The following is a 21,252-nucleotide window of genomic DNA, read 5'->3' as shown; positions in this document are numbered from 1 at the left end:
TGATATGCAAACTTGGGTTTGATGATGAGATTTTAGCTATAATACCAAAAGCAACATCTATGAAAGAAAAAAATTGATAACTTGGACTTTATTAAAATATAAAACTTCTGCTCTATGAAAGCCATCGTTAAGAATATAAGCTACAGCCTGTGGAGAAAATATTTGCAATGCACATATCTGGTAAAGGACTTGAATGAAAAATATATACAAAGAACTTCTTAAAGTCAAGTGTAAGAAAAAAAAAAAACAATTTTTTAAATGGGCAAAAGATTTGACACCAAAAGCAAAAGACTTTTTTCAAACAGACCCATTCTACCTGAATCTGCATGATATATTGGGCTTCTGCGTATCATTTCACTTGGAAAGAAACTTTAGTGTCTAGATAAAATATTTGGAAATCACCACCCTAAAAGATTGGTATTTGCCGCCCAGTTCCTAGGCTCTACAACAGAACATTCCAGGGCATTAAGACTTGAAGATTCCTGGATTCTGTCATTCTGCTAAGGTTCTATCAAGCTACCTGTATGAGGTTCTAAAGGACCCTGACTGATTTAGGATGGCAGGGACACAAATCTGATAAAGAGACCAGGCAAAGCCTTAGGGCCCCATCCCAGACCTCCCGGGACATGGGGAGGGTCAGGCACTTGGTTCTCTTCACTCCGTTAGCAACTCAGCTTCTACACTTCCTTTCCAACAGATCATGTTCCATTTCAAAGAAATCAGAGCCCTTAATAGGCCAATAAGGTCACTTCCTACACTTTACTGGGCATAACCACATACCCTTCCACCACTGCCCCAGAGTCTAAACAAATGATGGAAACTGCACAACTTCCTTTTCTCGGTGTCTGGAAACCACCACCAGGATCTGGTACCTACTCACCACATTTAGGGCCTATTTTATCCTTCCTTAAACACGACCCTGCCCATGTGCTCTGCTCCCTATAAAAGGCAGGCAGATCAGGCAGATGAGTCAGAGTTGCAGAGAAGCTGAGACCAGCGCAGAAACCTCCATCAGGCTGAAGCTCCCGTGCTCACCCTCCGATATGAAGGTCTCTGCAGCCCTCCTGTGTCTGCTGCTCACAGCAGCTGCCTTTAGCACCCAGGTGCTCGCTCAGCCAGGTAAGCCCCCTCTCCTCTTAAGCCTTAACATTTTAACTACCCCAGGCACTAACACCCGGCATGTCATCCCATGCTTGCTGCGTAGCCTACATTAAAAAGTTGGAGAGAATGAAATCCAGAGGGGAATTAAGAAGAGATGGCATGTCACAACTGGTCAGAGGCAGAACCAGAACTAGAAGCCCAGGCTCCACGATCTTTCTTGACACCAGCTTTGGGACATTAAATGCAGCTGCTATCTCAACAATCCTCACCTTGTTTGGAGATGTGGCACAGAAGGAAGAACCATTTCTCACTGTGGGCAGGAAGGACAGTTCGGGCAGTAGTAGAGAGGATGAAACTCTTGCTGGAGGTTTCAAATGTTGGATTATGGTCCAGGGTAGCTTCCAGAAGGGTGGCTGTGTAAGGAGAATAAGGACCCAGTGGCATCTCAGCATGTGACATAGGTTGGCTCTAAGCCCATGGGGACAAATACCTGGGAAGCAAGGTCTTAGAACTTATCTTCCCAGGGTCAGAGGTTTTGGATCTGTAGACCCTCCGAATCACGCTACAAGGATTAATCTGGTTACTCAAGATTTCTCCATCTGCGGTCAACAATGAGGGGCCCCACAGTTCAGCAGAGGAAATTGACTCACAGATAACATTTTATCTATGGAATCTGGACCAAAGCTCTGAAATAGGGAATGGTAGGTCTTAGTTAGAACGTGTGTATTTGCTTTGTCTTCTACCTTCTCCTTCTTCTCTTACAAATGCAGGCTTACAATACATTATAACTCTCTGATGCTTTGCAAAATGTTTTTCAGATTCAGTTTCCATCCCAATCACTTGCTGCTTTACTGTGATCAGTAGGAAGATCCCCTTCAAGAAACTGGACAGCTACACGAGAATCACCAACAGCTGGTGTCCCCAGGAAGCTGTGATGTGAGTGGACCATGCCCGGGCACCGTCAGCCAAAAGTTCTATACTTCCAAATGAGTCAGATAAATATGCCATCTAATCCAAAGGACCCTTTACCCCATAGACAAATGAAGCCCATGAGAAGGAATCCATACTCGCTCCAGGCTCTTCTGGAAGCTTGGTCAGATCATCCAAGTTCCTTTAGCCAGGAGCTAAAGGAAGGCTTCCCCTGGAGCAGTAACAACAGAACTTCCTTTCTGGAAGAGAGGCCTCTTCCTCCCATTTTCCCTTCTTCAGGTCCCCATCCAGGCTCCTCACCCAGGGAGCAAGGGCTAATCATGTTCAGGGGCCAACGGGCCAAACTCCTGGGCAAAATCCTCAAGACACTCCATTTAACTGTGCCTTCTTTTCCCCACAGCTTCAAGACCAAAGCGGACAAGGAGGTCTGTGCTGACCCCATGCAGAAGTGGGTCCAGAATTCCATAAAGCTCCTGGATCAAAAGTCCCAAGCCCTGAAGGCTTGAACCTTCGTACCTGGACTGAGAGACAGTCAGAGCCTTGGAAAATCTTATTTATTTCCCCCCCAACCTTCCCCAGCTGTATTATTTTATTATAATGTCCAAAAAGAGGTTCTTTGTTTAATAATTTAAAACACATAGTTTCTTAAACAATATTTAATTATATTTAAGTTATTGATGTTTTAACTTTATCTGCCATAAATCCTAGTGAATGTAAAAACACAACATCCGGTGATGAGTTTTCCTTTGTGAGCTCAATTAAGTTCATGGTAAGATGGCACTGTTCTCCCTCCTACCTGCCTGTAGTATCTTGAGGTCCTTCCACCGATCATCAGAGTGAAACACCTTTGGATTCTTAGGAAATCAGTGCTCCCGTAAGTCAATGTGTGCATGTAGTATTGTGATGGAAATTAACGTTATTAAATGACTATGGAATTTTTCAAACAAAAAATATATATAATTTTAAACTACTTGGTCTTATTTTGCATGGGGTAACATTTGGCAGGAAGGGAGAAAATGGCAGCAATGAGTGACAATTTGGAGTGTGAGGGTCATCCTCTAAATTGAGTCTTTTGGACTCAGCTGAGGATTAGGGAGAACCTAGAAGGACCAGACCAGACTGTTCCAGCCCTGTGGCTCCAGTCCCTAAATCACCTGCCCTTATTTAATAGAATCTAGATTCCTATTGCTTTTCTCTCCACACTTACCTTTGCCTGGTCTCTCTCTTGATCTCTTGCAACAGTCTTCAAACTTTTCTCCATAGCCCCAGGTTTTCTCCATCTAATTAATTCTCAAACCCAGAGTAATATCCCAGAAATGAAACTGAGTCTAACAGGAAACTAGATGTCTATAACTTAGAGGTCCACTTAAGGTTCTTTACTGGAGATGAGCCTTCAACAGGACTGGTCTTGAGAGATTCGAATATGATGGGAAATGAAAGGATTCTTCAGAACTGATACAAGAGGGAGATGAGGGGAGTGGGCCAGAGGAAGGAATCCCATCTGGCTGGGCTCTGGGAAGAAAGAGGAGTCAGAGTTTTAGAAATGCAGGTTGGAACCAGGTTGTAGGGGCTCTTGAATTTCAGATTGGGAAGTCAGCAGGTAATAGAGATGCACCGAAAGTTTTGAAATAGGAGAGAAGGAGAATATCACATTCAGAGGCAAGCATTAAGAAGAATAACCTAGTATCTGAGGACAGGATGGAGTGTGAGAGATAGAGGCCTGAGAGCAGGCTGCCGCCATGGTGCAGGGGAAATGATGGGGACATAAATGGTACAGGGTGGGAGTGGAGATGAAGTGAGGAAGAATGGGCCAGAAAGAGTGATAGGTTAAATGTTGTAGAAGGTTGAGAATAACTGACCAAGACACAGACCCTTCTCTTATAATCTTGCAAACCAATATCTACAGGGCTTGCACCCTTGAGACACAGAATGAATTCATCTCTATCACTATACCCTCAAACCCCAATCTCAAGAATTTGCAAAATCCACTTGAAGGCATGGACTCTCCTTTCCTTAATAGCCTCTTAAGGTCAAGATACTCTTGTACTTCGTGAGCATAGCTGGCTCCTTTTTCAGACATGAGGCCCACAGTACCAAGGCACAAAGACCAGACCCCTCATTAAGGGAAAGAAGATTATTGTCCTGCTGACCCAAGTCCAGGGGGGCTGTCATTGGTTGGAGAAATACCATGATTCCAGTAGAAACATGGAAACATAGCAAGGCAAGAGACTTGGGCTCTGATCCCAGAACTGACCCTGACTCTCTGAGTCACTTACAGCAAGTCAATTTCTCTCTCTGGCATTAAGATGCCCCATACAAAAGTGGAAGTTGTTCTGTGTCACAGGCAGGAAGTGAGAGGATCTGGCAGACAACCTCATAATCTCTCTCCTGCTCTAGGAGCCATGTCTCCTGGGAACTTGGCCACATCTGTTGGCTAGGGTAGGGCCAGGAAGAAAGTGCCTAGAATTAAAACCACTGAGGCAGCCAGGAGCCCAGCCTAATGGCAAACACCTGCAAGTCAGGTATATAACCTGTCTGAAGATAAGCTTTCCATTGAAGTCCAAGGTAGCACACCTAAACCCCAGGCATCTAAATAAGGCATCTAAATGTCAGCTGGGCAAAAGGAGTGCTTTCCAACCACAGTAGGCTCCATCTGGTTCTCACCGCTCTCTTCCACAGCCTCAAGGTCAAGCTGGCTCCGGAGATCTGGGCCCAGGATTTCATGAACTACCTAGACACAAATCCTAAATTCCAAAGGCAAGAGACTCACCCTAAACTGACACCAGGCCACAGCACAAGACACAATCCATTTGTTTTCCCCAAGCATCACCCACAGGCACTCCGGGATTATGTCGTTGTATTTCAAATCACAATAAACTTTGTTAATGACATTAAACATAAATGTGTTAAGTGATATGTCATCTTATTTAAGTTATTGATGTTTTATGTGCCATAACTTGAATATTAATGTTTTGAAAATCCCCATAAAAATAGAGCTAGCATATGACCTTGCAATCCCACTCCTGGGCATATATCCAGAGAAAAACATTGTCTGAAAGGATACATGCACCCCAGCACTGTTTACAAGCCAAGACACGGAAGCAAACTAAATGTCCATCGACAAAGGAATGGATAAAGAAGATGTGGTACTTATATACAATGGAATATTACTCAGCCACTAAAAAGAATGAAACAATGCCATTTGCAGCAACATGGATGGACCTAGAGGTTGTCATACTGAGTGAAGTAAGTCAGGCAGAGAAAGAGAAATATCGTATGATATGCCTTATATGCGGAATCTAAAAAGAAATGATACAAATGAACGTATTCACAAAACAGAAACAGACTCACAGACCTTAGAGAATGAACTTATGGTTACCAGAGGGAAGGGTGGGACGGAAAAGATAGTTAGGGAGTTTGGGATTGACATGTACACACTGCTACATTTAAAATGGATAACCAACAAGGACCTACTGTATAGCACAGGGAACTATGCTCAATGCTATGTCGCAGCCCGGATGGCAGGGGAGTTTGGGGAGAATGGATACACGTATACGTATGGCTGAGTCACTTTGCTGTGCCCCTGAAATTATCACAACATTGTTAACTGGCTATACCCCAATATAAATTTTAAAGTTTTTTTAAAAAAGAAAAACACATCCTTCCATTAATGGGTTCATATCTGTGAGCACAATTCATTCCCTTGTCAACTGGGGGCAAAGAACTGGTGAGGTCACTTGAAGCTGACAAGCATCCTCTTGGGCTCTCCTCTGATTTCACCCTGGGCCCGGGCAGGGAGCTTGCTGCGGGCTTGGACTCATTTCACTCTCTCAACAACCGCTCTGTGTCTCCTCACTTCTTGCTTTCTGCACACAGGCTCCCCCTTGGGTGTCATCTCAGGTCAGGGTTGGCTCAACCTGCACATTTGCCTGAGGCTCAGAAGTGCGGGGCAGTGAACACTCTGGGTGACAACTTTCCACCAATGCAGGGTGCAAGGCAGATGTTTAAATGCTTCTGCCACCCTTCCTTCCAGCGGCTGATTCTGGGAGCCATTCTGCAGGCACATCAGTCAGTTCAGGAGAAGCTATCCCCATCGCCCACTATACTGACCTTGATTCTGCATGCTTCTGTTCGTTTCTCCTCCTTTTCCATCTCACTCGGCTGCCTCTCAGTCCTGATCCCTGGGATCACTTCCCGAAGGAGCTATGTATGAGAGAAGTTCTCATCTCAGGCTCTGCCGTATTGATTCATTGTTTTATACAGTCACTATTTGGTCTCCTTCCCCCAGTCAATGCGTGGATTTCAACAGGCAAGTTCGCTGGCCCAGGGCCAGGGATTTAGCTGGGCATTTGGTTGGTGTGTTTACCAAGGCTGGGGCTGGGACCAAGATCAGGGATTCACCCAGTATGTTCTCTGGGACCAGGGCTGGGGCCAAGACTGTGGACTCAACCAGCATGTTTGGTAGAACTGGGTTCAACAGGTCAGCCCACAAGTCAGGGTCAACAGGACGAGGACTGAGTTAGCCACGTAGCTAGGAGAATGGTGACCTAAAGAAGGATTTAGCAAATAAGTAAATGTGTTGAAGATAATGGAAGCCAGCTCCCTTACTGTTGGAGAAACTTCCATAGAAAAATATGGAATGTTGGAAGCTAGAAAAACCCTGTGGTGTTGGACTGCAATTGGAGGTATCAGTGTGAACTTGAGGTTTTACAGGTAGATGGTATAGATAGATAGATAGATAGATAGATAGATAGATAGATAGATAGATAGGTAGATAGACAGACAGATAGATAAAGATAGACAGGTAGATAGATGGTAGATAGATGGATAGATAGATTGATAGAGAGAGAGAGAGAGAGAGAGAGAGAGAGATAGATATACACACATGGATGATAGGACACGAATATACTAAGCATATACTCAACCACCAAACACTTTTCCAGATATGGCTAAATATTTTCCAAAGCTATGCCACCAGTTTATATTCACTCCTACCAGCAATGTATGAGAGTTTGAGTTATTCCATATTTGGTATTTCAACACTTGGTACTGTCATTCTTTTTAAGTTAGCCATAATGATTATGTGTATAATTCCACATACTTATGGTTTAAATTTGCATTTTACTCCTGACAGATGAGGTTGAACATCTATTTAAATGTTTATTGGATATCTTCTTTTATGAAGGTCCACTTCATATCCTTTGCCCATTTTTAATTGTTTAGATTTGGATCTTGTCTATTTTTAGATTGCCTGTCTTCTTTTTATTATGAATTTGCAGACGTACTTTCTATATTCTGAATAGGAATCTTCTGACAGACATGTGAATTGAAATATCTTCTCATAATCTGTCATTTTATTTTTCACTCCTGTTTTGCCTTTTGATGATACAGCTTCCTGATTTGATTTGATTTGATTGATTGATTGATTTCCACGGAAGGGCTTACAAAGACCAGGATGTTGGTAACTAGAGAGATACAGGATCAGGGTGCTGCAAACATGTGTTGAATTGTTCTTAGGCAACAGGTTCAAATGTAATTAATTGGCCTAAGAGAAAATTCTGTCTCAATCTTCAACGAGTAAGTAGATCAGAGCCTAGTTTTTAACTCTATTGAGTTGGAGCTTCTCTGTATATGTCTCTTGGGAGAGAAATGTATTTCAATTCAGCATCTTCTACTGAGTGCCACTGTGTGCTTGGTGCAATGCTGCCACTGTTGAGGGTGCCATTACGGTGGGAAAAGAGACTCAGCACCCCTATCAGGACTTCCTCATCATGCATTAATGAGTATCACTGGGCAGAGGCCAGAGGATAGTTGGCCCAAGATAGGCCTTTGCTGATTTACCAGAGAGAGATGGGGTTAAGAGCATCCAAGGAGGGGGATACTTAGAGCAAAGGCCTCAAATAAGGAAAAGGCCAGAGGGATTGGGGAATGGCAAAGAGACCTCAGTGGCTAGAGTTAGTTTCAGGCTTTGCATTGTTTGTGTGGATAGGGAGAGGCTAGGATGGGGAACCCCCATCTTGTTGACCTTCCTAACAGGAAATACAGCTTCCTAATTTTTTTCTTTTTGATTAATTTATTTATTTATTTATTTTTGGCTGTGTTGGGTCTTCTTTTTTTTTTTAATTTTATATATTTATGGCTGTGTTGGGTCTTCGTTTCTGTGCGAGGGCTTTCTCTAGTTGCGGCAAGTGGGGGCCACTCTTCATCGCGGTGCGCGGGCCTCTCACCATCGCGGCCTCTCCTGTTGCAGAGCACAGGCTCCAGCCGCGCAGGCTCAGTAATTGTGGCTCACGGGCCTAGCTGCTCCGCGGCATGTGGGATCTTCCCAGACCAGGGCTCGAACCCGTGTCCCCTGCATTGGCAGGCAGATTCTCAACCACTGCGCCACCAGGGAAGCCCTTCCTAATTTTAAAATAGTCCATTTATCAATATGTTCCTTTATGGTTAGTGCGTTTGTTTTCTGTTAAAGAAAACTTTTTTTAACCAGACGTCACGAAGTTATTCTCTTACATTATCTTCAAAAAGCGTTATTTTTTGTTGTTCACATTTAGAACTACAATCCACCTTAACTTGATTTTTGGGTATGCTGAAAGTTAGCGATCAAGATTTTATTTTTCCATATAAATATCCAATTGATTCAGCATCAGTTATTCAAAAGAGTATTTTTTCTTAACTACTCCACAGTGCAAACTTTGGTAATATCCAATATCAATATATGTATGGTTCTATTTCTGCACTCTTTAATCTGTTCCCTTGGCATATCATCCATTCTTGGAACGATGGCACCATGTCATAATGACTATTGCTTTCTAAAAACTGTTAACATCTGGGAGTGTAAGTCCTACAACTTTGTTCTTCTTTAAAGTTGTCATAACTATTTTTGGTTTTTTATTTCTCCTTTAAAAGGAATCAGCTTATCAATCTCCACAAAATTCTTGCTTGGATTTTAATTGGGATTACATTGAATTAGGAGGAAAATCTGTTCCGAATCAAATTTGGGTCCACTCGCTTGTGGACAGAAGAACTTCCGCTTCTTTGGCCACTGCACCAGGGTGTGCCAAATACAAAGTTTTTTCTGCCTGCATTTTTTATTTAGTCGTGGGAAGGGGCAGCCTCAGGCATTCATCCTGGGAGTCTCCCCCAAAGGGAGGACAGCAGAAACTAAAAACTATAAACACCTGAATTAGCAATGCAACAACAGGCAAAATGCTAAGACCCCAGTGGGTAGGGAGACTGCACACCTCATTTTGCCCAGGACAATTCTGCCTCACCCCTGTCTGGCTCAGAAAATCAATTACATGATAATCTTCCCACAGAGGAGAACCCTTATGTCTTTTTAGGCTCCTTGGATCATTGGTAAGTATTCATTTTTTACTATATGCTGGTCCAGAGCGTGACCAGAAAGATAAATCTGTTTTCTAGAGTAGAAGTAGGAGGGCTTGAGCTGGAAGGTCGCCAGCCATCCACTTCAGAGCAAGTTTGGTCCCCTATGAAATCTGTGAAGCCAGACACAATGTAAGCCAGACCTCACATAATTCCTGTATGCACCAGATGGAAAGATGGATGTTGTAAGTGGATGGGATATTATAAGCAAAGACCGAGATAAGAAAGAAGGTGATGTGAGGGAAGAAGTGAGGCAAGTGGTCTTGCACGGTGTTCAGTGGTGGTGCATGGACTTCCCTCCTCCACGGTCACAATGGAAATATTCTCTTTCTCTGCAGGCTTGCCTTTCTCTGGAGAGACCCAGTCTGAGGGGCAGAGAATACCAGCTAGCACGTCTCCCTCCTCTTTTCATTAGTCACCCCAGCAGCCAGATACCTGTTCTATAAAATGGAAAGGTTGCACTGTCTCAATATTCCTCAGAGGCTTAAACAGTGAAAGAAGATGGACGGAGAAGTCTGAGTACAGGGTTCCCCAGCTCTGCTTCCTTGAGCAGTTGTAGTTTTCATCGGGTATATATCAGGGCTTCCCAATAAGTTATTCCTGGAGAATAGACATCAGCAGGTAAACACACCCCTGAAAACCACAACATTGCAGAGTGAAGTTAACTCTACTGATAGGATCTTAGATGGTAAGGCATTAAGATTGTCCGGGGCTACTGGAGACAGATTGCAGGACACTTGGGTGCTAAGGCTCTACAGCAAAAGAATGTGTCTAAAATCACAGGATTCTGTAGTTTTTGAGGCTTCTATTCTATAAAGTTCATTGAGCTGGAAAAGAGCTAGCTGAACTTCTGCTCTTCATATACCTGAAGAACTGATTTAGAACCTCCAAAAGCTCCCTTTCTGACTGGTAAGCGAGTGACTTTTCAGGTGTCTAGAGAATATCATCCATTTAGAGCTATCATTAAATAATCCCAGAAGATGTCAACATTTCTTTTCCCACTGCAGAGTCACTCTGGTTATATGGCAGCAGGCCCCTCTGGGGGAAGGTTTGGGGATGATTTACAGTACAGACCTATGGGTTTACAGATTTAGCAAAAATATTGCCAAGAGTATATTTACACACACAAAAAAGTCATTGTTTATCTGAAATTTAAATTTAACTAAACGTCCTGTATTTCATCTGGCAACCTGGCATGGCAGGGCCCTTCCTGAAAGGGACATGGTCCCCACACCCATCAAGAAAATCTAAGTCTAACAGAATAGAGAGCCTAGAAATAAACCCACACTCCTACGGTCAGTTGGTCAATTAATCTTTGACAAAGGAGGCAAGAATATACAATGAAAGCAAGACGGTCTCTTCAGCAAGTGGTGTTGGGAAGGCTGGACAGCTGCATGTAAACCAATGAAGTTAGAACACACCCTCACACCATACACAAAAATAAACTCAAAATGGCTTAAAGGCTTAAATATAAGACATGATACCATAAAACTCTTAGAAGAGAACACAGGCAAAACAGTCTCGGACACAAATCGTAGCAATGTTTTCTTAGGTCAGTCTCCCAAGGCAATAAAAATAAAAGCAAAAGTAAACAAATGGGACCTCATCAAACTTATAAGCTTTTGCAAAAGGTAACCATAAACAAAATGAATAGAGAGCCTACGGAATGGGAGAAAATATTTGCAAACAATGCGACAGACAGGGCTTAATTTCCAAAACATATCAACAGCTCAAACAACTCAATAACAAAAAAACAAACAACCCAGTCAAAAAATGGGCAGAAGCAAGGTGCTAGGAAATGACTTAGAGGGGATTTAGCCATTTCAATTGGGCTTTAAATATTGATTAGCATTTTCCAACAGGTAAAGAAGGGGAGGGACGAAGGCCCTCAGGCAGCAAAGCTCAGAAGGTGTTGGGACACGGTAAGCCCTCTGCTGTGTGACTTAGGAGAGGGTACAAGAGGAGAAGGAGGAAGAGAAAATATTTTGGATTCAGATAGGAGGGTCGTGAGTGCCATGCTTGGGAGCATGGATATTCTGGGGAGATGGGGAGCCATCCAAAGAGGGTCTGTGAGCACAGGGGTACCATAGTGAGATCTATCTAGACTTTCCTAGAGACGGCAGCCATCAGGGTATTAGCTAATGATTTTTTTTCTCTTCCTCCCATTGGGAACTCCTAGTCTTCATGAACATATTTATTTTCCTTCTACCCTGGGGTTTGTGATCAAACATGAATTTAATCTGCCTAAACACACATACCACAGAAGCAAAGTTTCTGTTTTATCCAAAGAAGACTGTAATCAGGCATTCACACTCCTTCAGCTCTCTGGGTGTTTCTTTTTATCCTCTTTGAAATAAACATTCTTGTAAAATAGTGCAACCTCAGAATACAGATCAAGGGATAGAGCTCAAAAAAAAAAAAAAAAAAAAAAAAGATGGGTGGAAGACCTAAATAGACATTTCTCCAAATAGGATATCCAGATGGCCAATAGGCACATGAAAAGATGTTCAACAGCGCTAATTATCAGAGAAATGCAAATCAAAATCACAATGAGGTATCACCTCACACTGGTCAGAACGGCCATAATTTAAAAGTCTACAAATAACAAATGCTGGAGAGGGTGTGGAGAAAAGGGAACCCTCCTACACTGTTGGTGGGAATGTAAATTGATACAGCCACTATGGAGAACAGCATGGAGATTCCTTAAAAAACTAAAAATACAGTTGCCATATGATCCAGCAATCCCACTCCTGGGCATATATCTGGAAAAAAACTCCAATTCGAAAAGATACATGTACCCCAATGTCCATAGCAGCACTATTTACAATAGCCAAGATACGGAAGCAACATAAATGTCCATCAACAAATGAATAGATAAAGAAGATGTGGTGTGTGTGTGTGTGTGTATATATATATATGACCTTCAAGATGGCGGAGCAGTAAGACGAGGCGATCACCTTCCTCCCCACAAATACATCAGAAATACATCTACATGTGGAACAACTCCTACAGAACACCTACTGAACGCTGGCAAAAGACCTCAGACCTCCCAAAAGGCAAGAAACTCCCCATGTACCTGGGTAGGGCAAAAGAAGAAAGAAAACACAGAGACCAAAGAATAGGGACGGGACCTGCACCAGTGGGAGGGAGCCGTGAAGGAGGAAAGGTTTCCACACACTAGGAGCCCCTTCGCGGGCGGAGACTGCGGGTGACGGAGGGGGGAAGCTTCGGAGCCACGGAGGAGAGCGCAGCCACAGGGGTGCGGAGGGCAAAGCGGAGAGGTTCCCGCACGGAGTAGCGGTGCCGAGCAGCACTCACCAGCCCGAGAGGCTTGTCTGCTCACCCGCCGGGGCGGGCGGGGGCTGGGAGCTGAGGCTCGGGCTTTGGAGGTCAGACCCCAGGGAGAGGACTGGGGTTGGCGGCGTGAACACAGCCTGAAGGGGCTAGTGCGCCACAGCTGGCCGGGAGGGAGTCCGGGAAAAGGTCTGCAGCTGCCGAAGAGGCAAGAGACCATTGTTTCGGGGTGCGCGAGGAGAGGGGATTCAGAGCGCCGCCTAAACGAGCTCCAGAGACTGGCGCGAGCCGCGGCTATCAGCGAGGACCCCAGAGACGGGCAGGAGACGCTAAGGCTGCTGCTGCCGCCACCAAAAAGCCTGTGTGCGAGCACAGGTCACTCTCCACACCGCCCCTCCCGGGAGACTGTGCCGCCCGCCACAGCCAGCCTCCCGTGATCTGGGGACAACTTCCCCGGGAGAACGCACTGCGCGCCTCGGGCTGGTGCAACGTCACGCCGGCCTCTGACGCCGCAGGCTCGCCCTGCATTCGTACCCCTCCCTCCCCCCGGCCTGAGTGAGCCAGAGCCCCCAGATCAGCGGTTCCTTTAACCCCGTCCTGTCTGAGCGGAGAACAGACGCCCTAAGGCGACCTACACGCAGAGGCGGGGCCAAATCCGAAGCTGAACCCCGGGAGCTGTGCGAACAAAGAAGAAAAAGGGAAATGTCTCCCAGCAGCCTCAGGAGCAGCGGATTAAATCTCCACAATCAACTTGATGTACCTGCATCTGTGGAATACCGGAATAGACAACGAATCATCCCAAAATTCAGGCGGTGGACTTTGGGAGCAACTGTAGACTTGGGGTTTGCTTTCTGCATCTAATTTGTTTCTGGTTTAATGTTTAACTTAATTTAGTATTTAGAGTTTATTATCATTGGTAGATTTGTTTATTGATTTGGTTGCTCTTTTCCTCCTTTATATATATAAATATATATATATATATATTTTTTTTTTACTCAGCCATAAAAAACAATGAAATAATGCTATTTGCAGCAACATGGATGGACCTAGAGATTATACTAAGTGAATTAAGTCAGAAAGAGAAAGACAAATACCATATGATATCACTTATATGTAGAATCTAAAATATGATACAAATGAACTTATTTACAAAACAGAAACAGACTCACAGACATAGAAAACAAACCTTGTTACCAAAGGGGAAAGGGGGTGGGGTAAGGATAAATTAGGAGTTTGGGATTAGTAGATACAAACTACTATATGTAAAATAAATAAACAACAAGGTCCTACTGCATAGCACAAGGAATTATATTCAATATCCTGTAATAAACCGTAATGGGAAAGAATATGAAAAATAACATATATATATATAAAACTGAATCACTTTGCTATATACCAGAAACTAACACAACATTGTAAATTAACTATACTTCAATGAACATAAAAATTTTTCAAAATAGAAATTATTGGCACAGGACTGAACACTTTGCATGCATTCATTATCTTATTAGGTTCTCAGAACATCACAGTGAGGTAATAATTAGCAATCAGTTCCTCTTAGAGGCTCAGAGAGGTAAGCAATTTGCTCCAAATCATATAACCAGTAAATGGCAAATACAGGACTTAAATCCATGTCTGGTTGACTCCAGACCCCAGGCTCCTAAACATATTTTCTTACAAGATAATAGGTCCTGAAGCAGAGGGAAGGACAGACAGGAGTCCCTTCAGCTGGAAGTGTTTGAATGTCCCCCCACTCACTCAATTTGGAGAAAAGTTTGGGGTGCATGTGTAGGAGTGGATTGTAAGAGGATAATAACATACAAGACTCAGTTGGTTAAATTCATTGGCATAAACGTGCTTATCCAGAATTCAGGATTCAATGCACTAGCACAAGTACTTGGGGATGGTGAATATTTGGCTAGATTGGCTGATTGGAATCTAGACTTTAAAACAGGCCTGCAGTTGATGAAGTTGAAATGCCAGAACTCCCCTGGGACATTAGGAAGGTATCTAAAGCCACGGGGAAGTGGGTCTATTGAAAAGGATCTATTATGTGCAAGCTGCCTAGCCATCCCTAACTGCACTCCCGGGCTAGGCCAGAGGACACTTCCTTTACCAAGGCATGCTTTGATGGGGCCGTGAGAGGAGGGCAGCGTCCTTAAGAGCTCTCTGGTGGGTATTCACTATAGATCAGAGATGGCCATGGGATATGCTGGAATCCCGTGGTTCTCAAATTTTAGTGCCCATTAAGAATCACTTGGAGGGCTTGATACAACACAGTCTGCCATCCTACTATTGGTGATAATTTAAGTAATCATGATGCCAGCAGGTGCCATTATTATGCTCCTAAAATATATGAGCAACCCAATTCCAGAATCCCATTTGGAAGGTCTATTATCAGGAGCCACTTCTGGTACCTAAACCTATGTCAGTCAGGAAGAAATAGATGGCACTGAAATTGGAATGATTTGAGGAGGGTTTAATAAAAATGCTATTTACCAAGATGTGGGCTGGGTGTGGAGAAAGCATAGGGCTGCTTTGGTACTCTGAGGCTAGTGACAGCATGGTGACCACCCTTGGACCCGAAGGAGCAAGGACAGAGTGTGGGTCCCCAAAACTGGACGGAGAGAGTCATGGAGAGGGCCACCTGGAAAGGAAGTGAAAACCATTGGTTGAGGGCTGCGTCCAGGCAGAGGTATAAGGAGGCAACAGAGAAATCAGTACTTCACCCTAACTACTCCCTCTTTCCAACACCCTGCAGGGTTCCCCCATGTCCAAACCCAACCCAAAGCCAGAAGACCTGCAATCTCATTGATGTGATCCACAAAAGAATGGAATGTGTGTCTGCAGGGACAAGCTTGAAATCTTTTCTTTTGTGGTTCCTGAGAAGTTTTCATGTCAAAGACTTATAAAATGAGTCGAAGAGTGAACACTTTTGCTATTGTCCGGAAGTGATTGTGTAAGATCGGAATTCTTTGTTCTTGGAATGCTTGGTGGAAGAGCTGTTAAAGCTTCTGGAGACTGGAGGATGCTTTGTGGGAAGGTTTTCCATTACTCACTCAATTTTTTTAAACAGTTTGAGGATTTTAAAAAATTTTTTTCTTGCAATCCGGTAAGTTAGATTTTAAGAAATCCGTCCACTTCTTCTAAATTAAAGTTATTGGCATAAGGTTCTTATTTTCTTCTTGGTGTCTGCGGGCTCTGTAGTGATGTCCCTTACTGGTGCCTTTTTTCCTTTTTTCATGGTCAGTTCAGGAGAGTTTCAGCTTCTTCGTAGGCTTGCCAAAGAACCAAATTTGAGCTTCTTTAGCCCTTTGTCTACATATTCTTTTCTATTTCACAAACCATAGCTCTTTATTTCATTTCTTTTACTATCACTGGGCTTGTTTTGCTAGAGTAGAAAAACTTGCAAGGATGGAAAGTGGACAGGAAAATATTCCAAGCAGGTGCAAAAAGTAAGCAAAGTCTGGGAGCCAAGAATGAGTATGGGGATAGGAACACACAGGCCAAGGGCCTTGCCAGGTATTCTATCACAGCCCAAGCTGTTCCCTCCTTGCCACCGTGCTCATTGGCACTCCCCCCCACCCCAAGCTCCTAGCTCAGACCCCTTGCAGGAGGGAGCCAGGTTCAGGAACAAAGAGCCCACTTCATTGCTTCGCTCCCTACCCTGTCCTATCAATGATCTTTCCTGAAAACAAGGGGCTTAGACAAATCAGTGGTTTTCAAACCGTATCCCTCTGAGCCTGAGTAGCAGAAGGGAGCACCTATATGTGATGGGAGGAACCCGGTCACCAGAAGCTGGCTTTAATTTGTCTCCAGTATGAGACTTCCACCTAAAACTTGCCTTGGAAAAAGACATCAGCTACATGAAACTCTCTTGGTGATTATATGTAAACAGACTGGCTTTTTCTCCCAGTGTCACCCCTCACTCCCCATGAGACGTTGGGCAAGTTATTTAATCTCTCTGTCCCTCGGTGTCCCCATCTGTAAATGGGCATGATAATAATAGCGCTTACCTTGTCAGGACTAAATATGTAATAGGGGAAAGTCCTTAGCATAGGAGTTCTTTTCTATGGTTTCTTTTCCATTTTGGAGAAAGCAGCTCCTTGGATCACTTACTAGGGTGAGTGCCAGCACATCTGTGTTCTGTCTTCATCTCTGTGGTCTGGGCAGCTGGAAGGAAACAGCGCCTACCCCCCTACAGGCCACAGCTTTTGCCTTGCATTTCCTGGAAAACTCTTTGGCAGCCCAGCCTCCAGCTTAGTAGATTCAGGATACACACTAAGAATTCATAATCTTAGTAGATTCTTCTTGACTTGACTGTACCCTGGCCAGGCAACGATCCTTCTGAGGGCCCCCATCCTCTCTGCTACCTACAAAGGCAGGCAGGGCAGCCAGAGCTGCCAAGAGGCTGAGAAAAACCCAGAAACCAACAGCTCTTAGGCTGAAGCTCACATCTTCCCCCTCCAACAGGAAGGTGTCCACAGCGCCTCTGTGTCTGCTGCCCACGGCAGCTGCCATCAGCCCCCAGGTGCTCGCTCAGCCAAGTAAATTCAATCTTTCTCCCCCCTTCCCTTCCTCTCTCTCCTTCCCTATGTTTCTCATCTTCTAGGAAGGCCTAAGCCAAAGTGACCCACTTCGGAGACTATCAGAGCATCCGGGGTCCTTGGAGTCTTAACATCTAATTTTGGAGACAGAAAGCAGAAGCCTAGGTTGGCGACAGCAGGCGTCCTACCTGCCCCCTCCCACCTCCAGGACACCGCAGAACCGGAATAAAGCCTAAACCCTACTGCAAATCCAGGGCCTTTTCTTTGACCCCAGCTGATCGCCCCAAACCCTGCAGGTTGGGGGCCATATCCAGGACCTGTCACTCTGGCCCCCCTCAGTCAGCAAAGACGTGTCCCCAACATGCAGAATCAACCTCAAAATCTCGAGCCACATGTCCCTGGTCCCACCCCCTCACGGGATGGCGGGCAGGAACACTGGACCTGGGGTGGAGAAGACCCACTTCTACCTCTTAGCTTTCCTTCCCCTGCAGCATTCAAGCTGAGAAAAGCCTGACATCTCAAATGGTTTTTCTCTGTGACGTTATTTCTAGATGCACTCTGTGACCTGTTCACCTGATGTTTCCCATTTAACCATTAAGAAGATCCCCTTGCAGAGGCTGAAGAGCTATGGAAGCACCAGTAGCCAGTGTCCGTAGGCAGCTGTCCTGGAGGTAGAAAAACCCTGCTCCCCTCCACCCTCCCCACCTCATCTCACCCCTTCTCTTTCTTCCATCCCCCCCATCCTAAGTTCTGCCCCACAAGACAGACATAGACTAATTTGAGATGTCATACTCAGGGGATAAGATCCAAGCAGACTATGTAATCCAAAGCCTCCTATTATTACATCAGGGACAGGCCCAGAGAGGGCCGGTAACCTCCCACATCCTCCTCGCTGAATGGGTGCCAGCTCACACTTGGGTGGTTGCTTTCTGGATGCCAGGCCAGCTTCTCCCAGGGCGCGGCAAGAACAGCAACTACCCCCAGAGGGCCTCTCCTTTCCACATCCCTCTGACATCCTGTCCCAGGGCAGCCCCTCACCTGCAGCAGGTGGGCCTGGTCATCCCTAATGAGTCATCCCTTGGATAAAACCCTCCAACATTTCACCTAACCCTGCCAGCCCACCTTCATCCACAGCTTCAGAACCGAACTGGCCAAGGACATTGGTGCCAACCCAAAGGAGAAATGGGTCCGGAATTATATGAAACACCTGGGTCAGAAACCTCACACCCTGAAGACTTGGACTCTTTCGGCCACACTAAGACCGAACCAGAGGCTGAGAAATGATTATTCTCCCCCAGCCTTCCTGTCTCTATCCTCGACTAAATTGACCTGAATTTTCAGATAGGGTGCTTTCTGTTTCCTGATGCAAAATGTACTATGTCTTAAGTAATATTGAGTATTATTTGAATTGTGGCTGGTTGGGGAGTTATTCTGAATATTGGTGATCTCTTTTTTTAAAGCAGGGCCTTGAGCCACTTGGCTCCTGTCGTGAGCCCCAGCTCCTTCTCCTGTAAGCTGTGGACAGTGGGTCTTTCTCCTGCCTAACTCCCCAGGGGTAATGAGCATGCCTATGAGAGCCACAACGATGAAGGGCTACTGCAATCTAGGGAGGACAGCGCCTGGTGAATGTGAGGTGTTGCTAAATGTGTTATTATGGAAACATGAATGCAATTGTAGGATGGCTGTCTTTTTGCAGAAAATACATTTTGCTTAAAATCTCTGATACAGTAGTGGTGTTTTCTTCAGGGATAACTCCCAACCAGTAGGGGGTGCTCTCAGGTGCAGGTGGATGGCAGAGGGTGCTAGAGGAATGAGGATGTAGCCAGGGCCTGGCTGTGTGGCTAACCTGGGCCCATCTGAGTGTCAGGGAGGGCCTGGCTCTTCAGCCCAGGATATTCTAGAACCATGGCTCCAGTCCCCAGCATTAGCTTCCAGTGGGTCTCCCTGCCCTCGTCCTCCACCCTGGAGTAATACAGCCAGTAAGTGCACTTGACACACCCCCTGGTGGGGGCGAGGGAGGGGGAGGAATCAGGTGACCCCATCCTGATTAGCATCAGACTTGACGGCAAAGATGGGACTTGGACAGATGGGCTTTGGAAGATGGTGTAGCACCGTCACAGCAAAGACTCTCCCGGAGGAGATGCGGGATGGAGAAGAGGGGAGAGGGCCTGCAGGGAATATCCCCAAATAGTCAGAGTAAGGGATCCAGAATGGAAAAGCCAGAGACCTTCGGAAAGGGAGGTTGAGGCATGGTTATAGAGGAATCGGAATATCAAGGTGGGAGTTTGGAGTCAGCTCTGAAGTCTTTGGAGCGATGGGGAGGGCAGGGTGTGGGGTGCCGGGAAGAGTAGCCTGGGATCGGGGCCGAGGGCAGGATGGGGTTGGCAGGGGGGCACTGAGAGCAGCCTACTGCAGTGGTCCATGTGAGGGGTAGCCAGAGAAGCAGGGCAGCCCCGGGGGCGGAGGGAAGAGACGGCCTAAGAAGTATGAGCCAGATGTGCTGCGTGTTGAATGCCGGGGAAAGAGGGAAAAGCCCTGAGACACAGGACAGGAGACCATCTCCCCTAAAGCCATCAAACCCTGAGAGCCAGAATTCACTGCCCTCCTTTGCTAGTCTCCCTAGAGTCTCATGTTACACAAGTTGGAGCTTGTGCTTGTCCCTCTTAAAGGGACAGGACCTCCTCATCCTCTCTATCCCTTGAGGGGCCTCCTGTTCTTCCCGAGACTGCCTCCCTCCTCTGTACCATTGATTTTTTTTTTTTAACTTTGGGTTTATTTATTTATTTATTTATATTTATTTATTTATGGCTGTGTTGGGTCTTCGTTTCTGTGCGAGGGCTTTCTCTAGTTGCGGCAAGTGGGGGCCACTCTTCATTGCCTTGCGCGGGCCTCTCACTATCGCGGCCTCTCTTGTTGCGGAGCACAGGCTCCAGACGCACAGGCTCAGTAATTGTGGCTCACGGGCCTAGTTGCTCCGCGGCATGTGAGATCTTCCCAGACCAGGGCTCGAACCCGTGTCCCCTGCATTGGCAGGCAGACTCTCAACCACTGCGCCACCAGGGAAGCCCCTGCCTCCCTCCTCTGGATGACTTGTATTGGCATCTTCATCAGACGTGGACCCACCAATGCCTGGAGCCTCCCCACGGCCCTCCCCAGGAGAAGGCCCTGCTAACCAACTCTGCAGGCTCTGTCCGGTTGAGACAGGGTCCAGGTATCATGCTGTACCACACAGTCACGTGGCATCTGGGGACTCGGGGAAGAGCTCTACCCTGGGAGGCATTGTAAGCAGCTTTGGGCAGGAAAGCGCTCCCTGCAGGAGGTCCCTTTTGTCTTGTTGCTAAACTTAAACCAGGCGCCCCCATGCCCCCATGCTCTACTCGCCTCTGGCCCTAGCACACTTTTCAAACCTTTTGATCACACAATACTTTGCCTAACTTGTTGGTTCTTTACATAGATCAAAGAAGCAGAAATGAAGAGTAAGTAATTAACTGAGGACCAGATGGCTTCCCCAGCTTCCCCTTCAGTAATCTCTCGAAAGAACTGCTAACAAGAGAGCATCTAAAGAAAGATCACGAGGAGTCGACAAGCTTGCACACAAGCCTGCACACAGTGGGGGATGGTGATGACTCTGACCCCCTATTTCAGTGATTAACTGAGATTACTTCCCTGTTTCCCCTTAAAAACTTCCATGGCCGGACTTCCCTGGTGGCTCAGTGGTTAAGAATCCGCCTGCCAATGCAGGGGACACGGGTTGGAGCCCTGGTCCGGGAAGATCCCACATGCCGCATAGCAACGAAGCCTGTGTGCCACAACTACTGAGTCCACGTGCTACAACTACTGAAGCCCGTGCACCCTACAGCCCGTGCTCCGCAACAGGAGAGGCCACCGCAATGAGAAGCCCGCGCACCGCAACGAAGAGCAGCCGCCGCTCACCGCAACTAGAGAAAACCCGCGCGCAGCAACGAAGACCCAACATAGCCAAAAATTAATTAATTAA

The 21,252-nt window shown here is 45.8% G+C and overlaps 1 protein-coding gene across 5 annotated transcripts; it reads left to right on the top strand.

Annotated features, from left to right (window-relative positions):
* Nucleotides 1-977: 977 nt before the first annotated feature.
* On the top strand, nucleotides 978-21,044 carry LOC118887543 (C-C motif chemokine 8). Of its 5 annotated transcripts, none has more exons than XR_005018028.1 (4): nucleotides 13,490-13,550; nucleotides 15,470-15,820; nucleotides 17,807-17,926; nucleotides 20,710-21,044. XR_005018028.1 is itself a non-coding variant. In XM_036838425.1 (3 exons), exons 1-3 carry the CDS (start codon nucleotides 1,044-1,046, stop codon nucleotides 2,535-2,537), a joined length of 300 nt encoding a protein of 99 aa, XP_036694320.1. In that variant the 5' UTR covers nucleotides 978-1,043; the 3' UTR covers nucleotides 2,538-2,994. The 5 variants fall into 5 exon arrangements, 2 of the variants coding, with proteins under 2 accessions (XP_036694320.1, XP_036694321.1); XR_005018027.1 differs by lacking the exon at nucleotides 20,710-21,044 and adding an exon at nucleotides 18,716-19,039; XR_005018026.1 differs by lacking the exon at nucleotides 20,710-21,044 and adding an exon at nucleotides 18,390-19,039.
* Nucleotides 21,045-21,252: the final 208 nt, after the last annotated feature.

Source organism: Balaenoptera musculus, chromosome 20, assembly GCF_009873245.2.
Source record: "Balaenoptera musculus isolate JJ_BM4_2016_0621 chromosome 20, mBalMus1.pri.v3, whole genome shotgun sequence".
Classification (NCBI taxonomy): Eukaryota; Metazoa; Chordata; class Mammalia; order Artiodactyla; family Balaenopteridae; genus Balaenoptera; species Balaenoptera musculus.
This window is presented reverse-complemented; position numbering and strand designations above follow the sequence as displayed.

Bases quoted from the DNA above. Each gene is read 5' to 3' on its own strand.
- LOC118887543 (XM_036838426.1), top strand. From the start codon at position 1,044: ATGAAGGTCTCTGCAGCCCTCCTGTGTCTGCTGCTCACAGCAGCTGCC. The intron at 1,120-1,919 runs GTAAGCCCCCTC...AATGTTTTTCAG, and splicing joins CCAGGTGCTCGCTCAGCCAG to ATTCAGTTTCCATCCCAATC. The intron at 2,038-18,389 runs GTGAGTGGACCA...CTTCATCCACAG, and splicing joins TGTCCCCAGGAAGCTGTGAT to CTTCAGAACCGAACTGGCCA.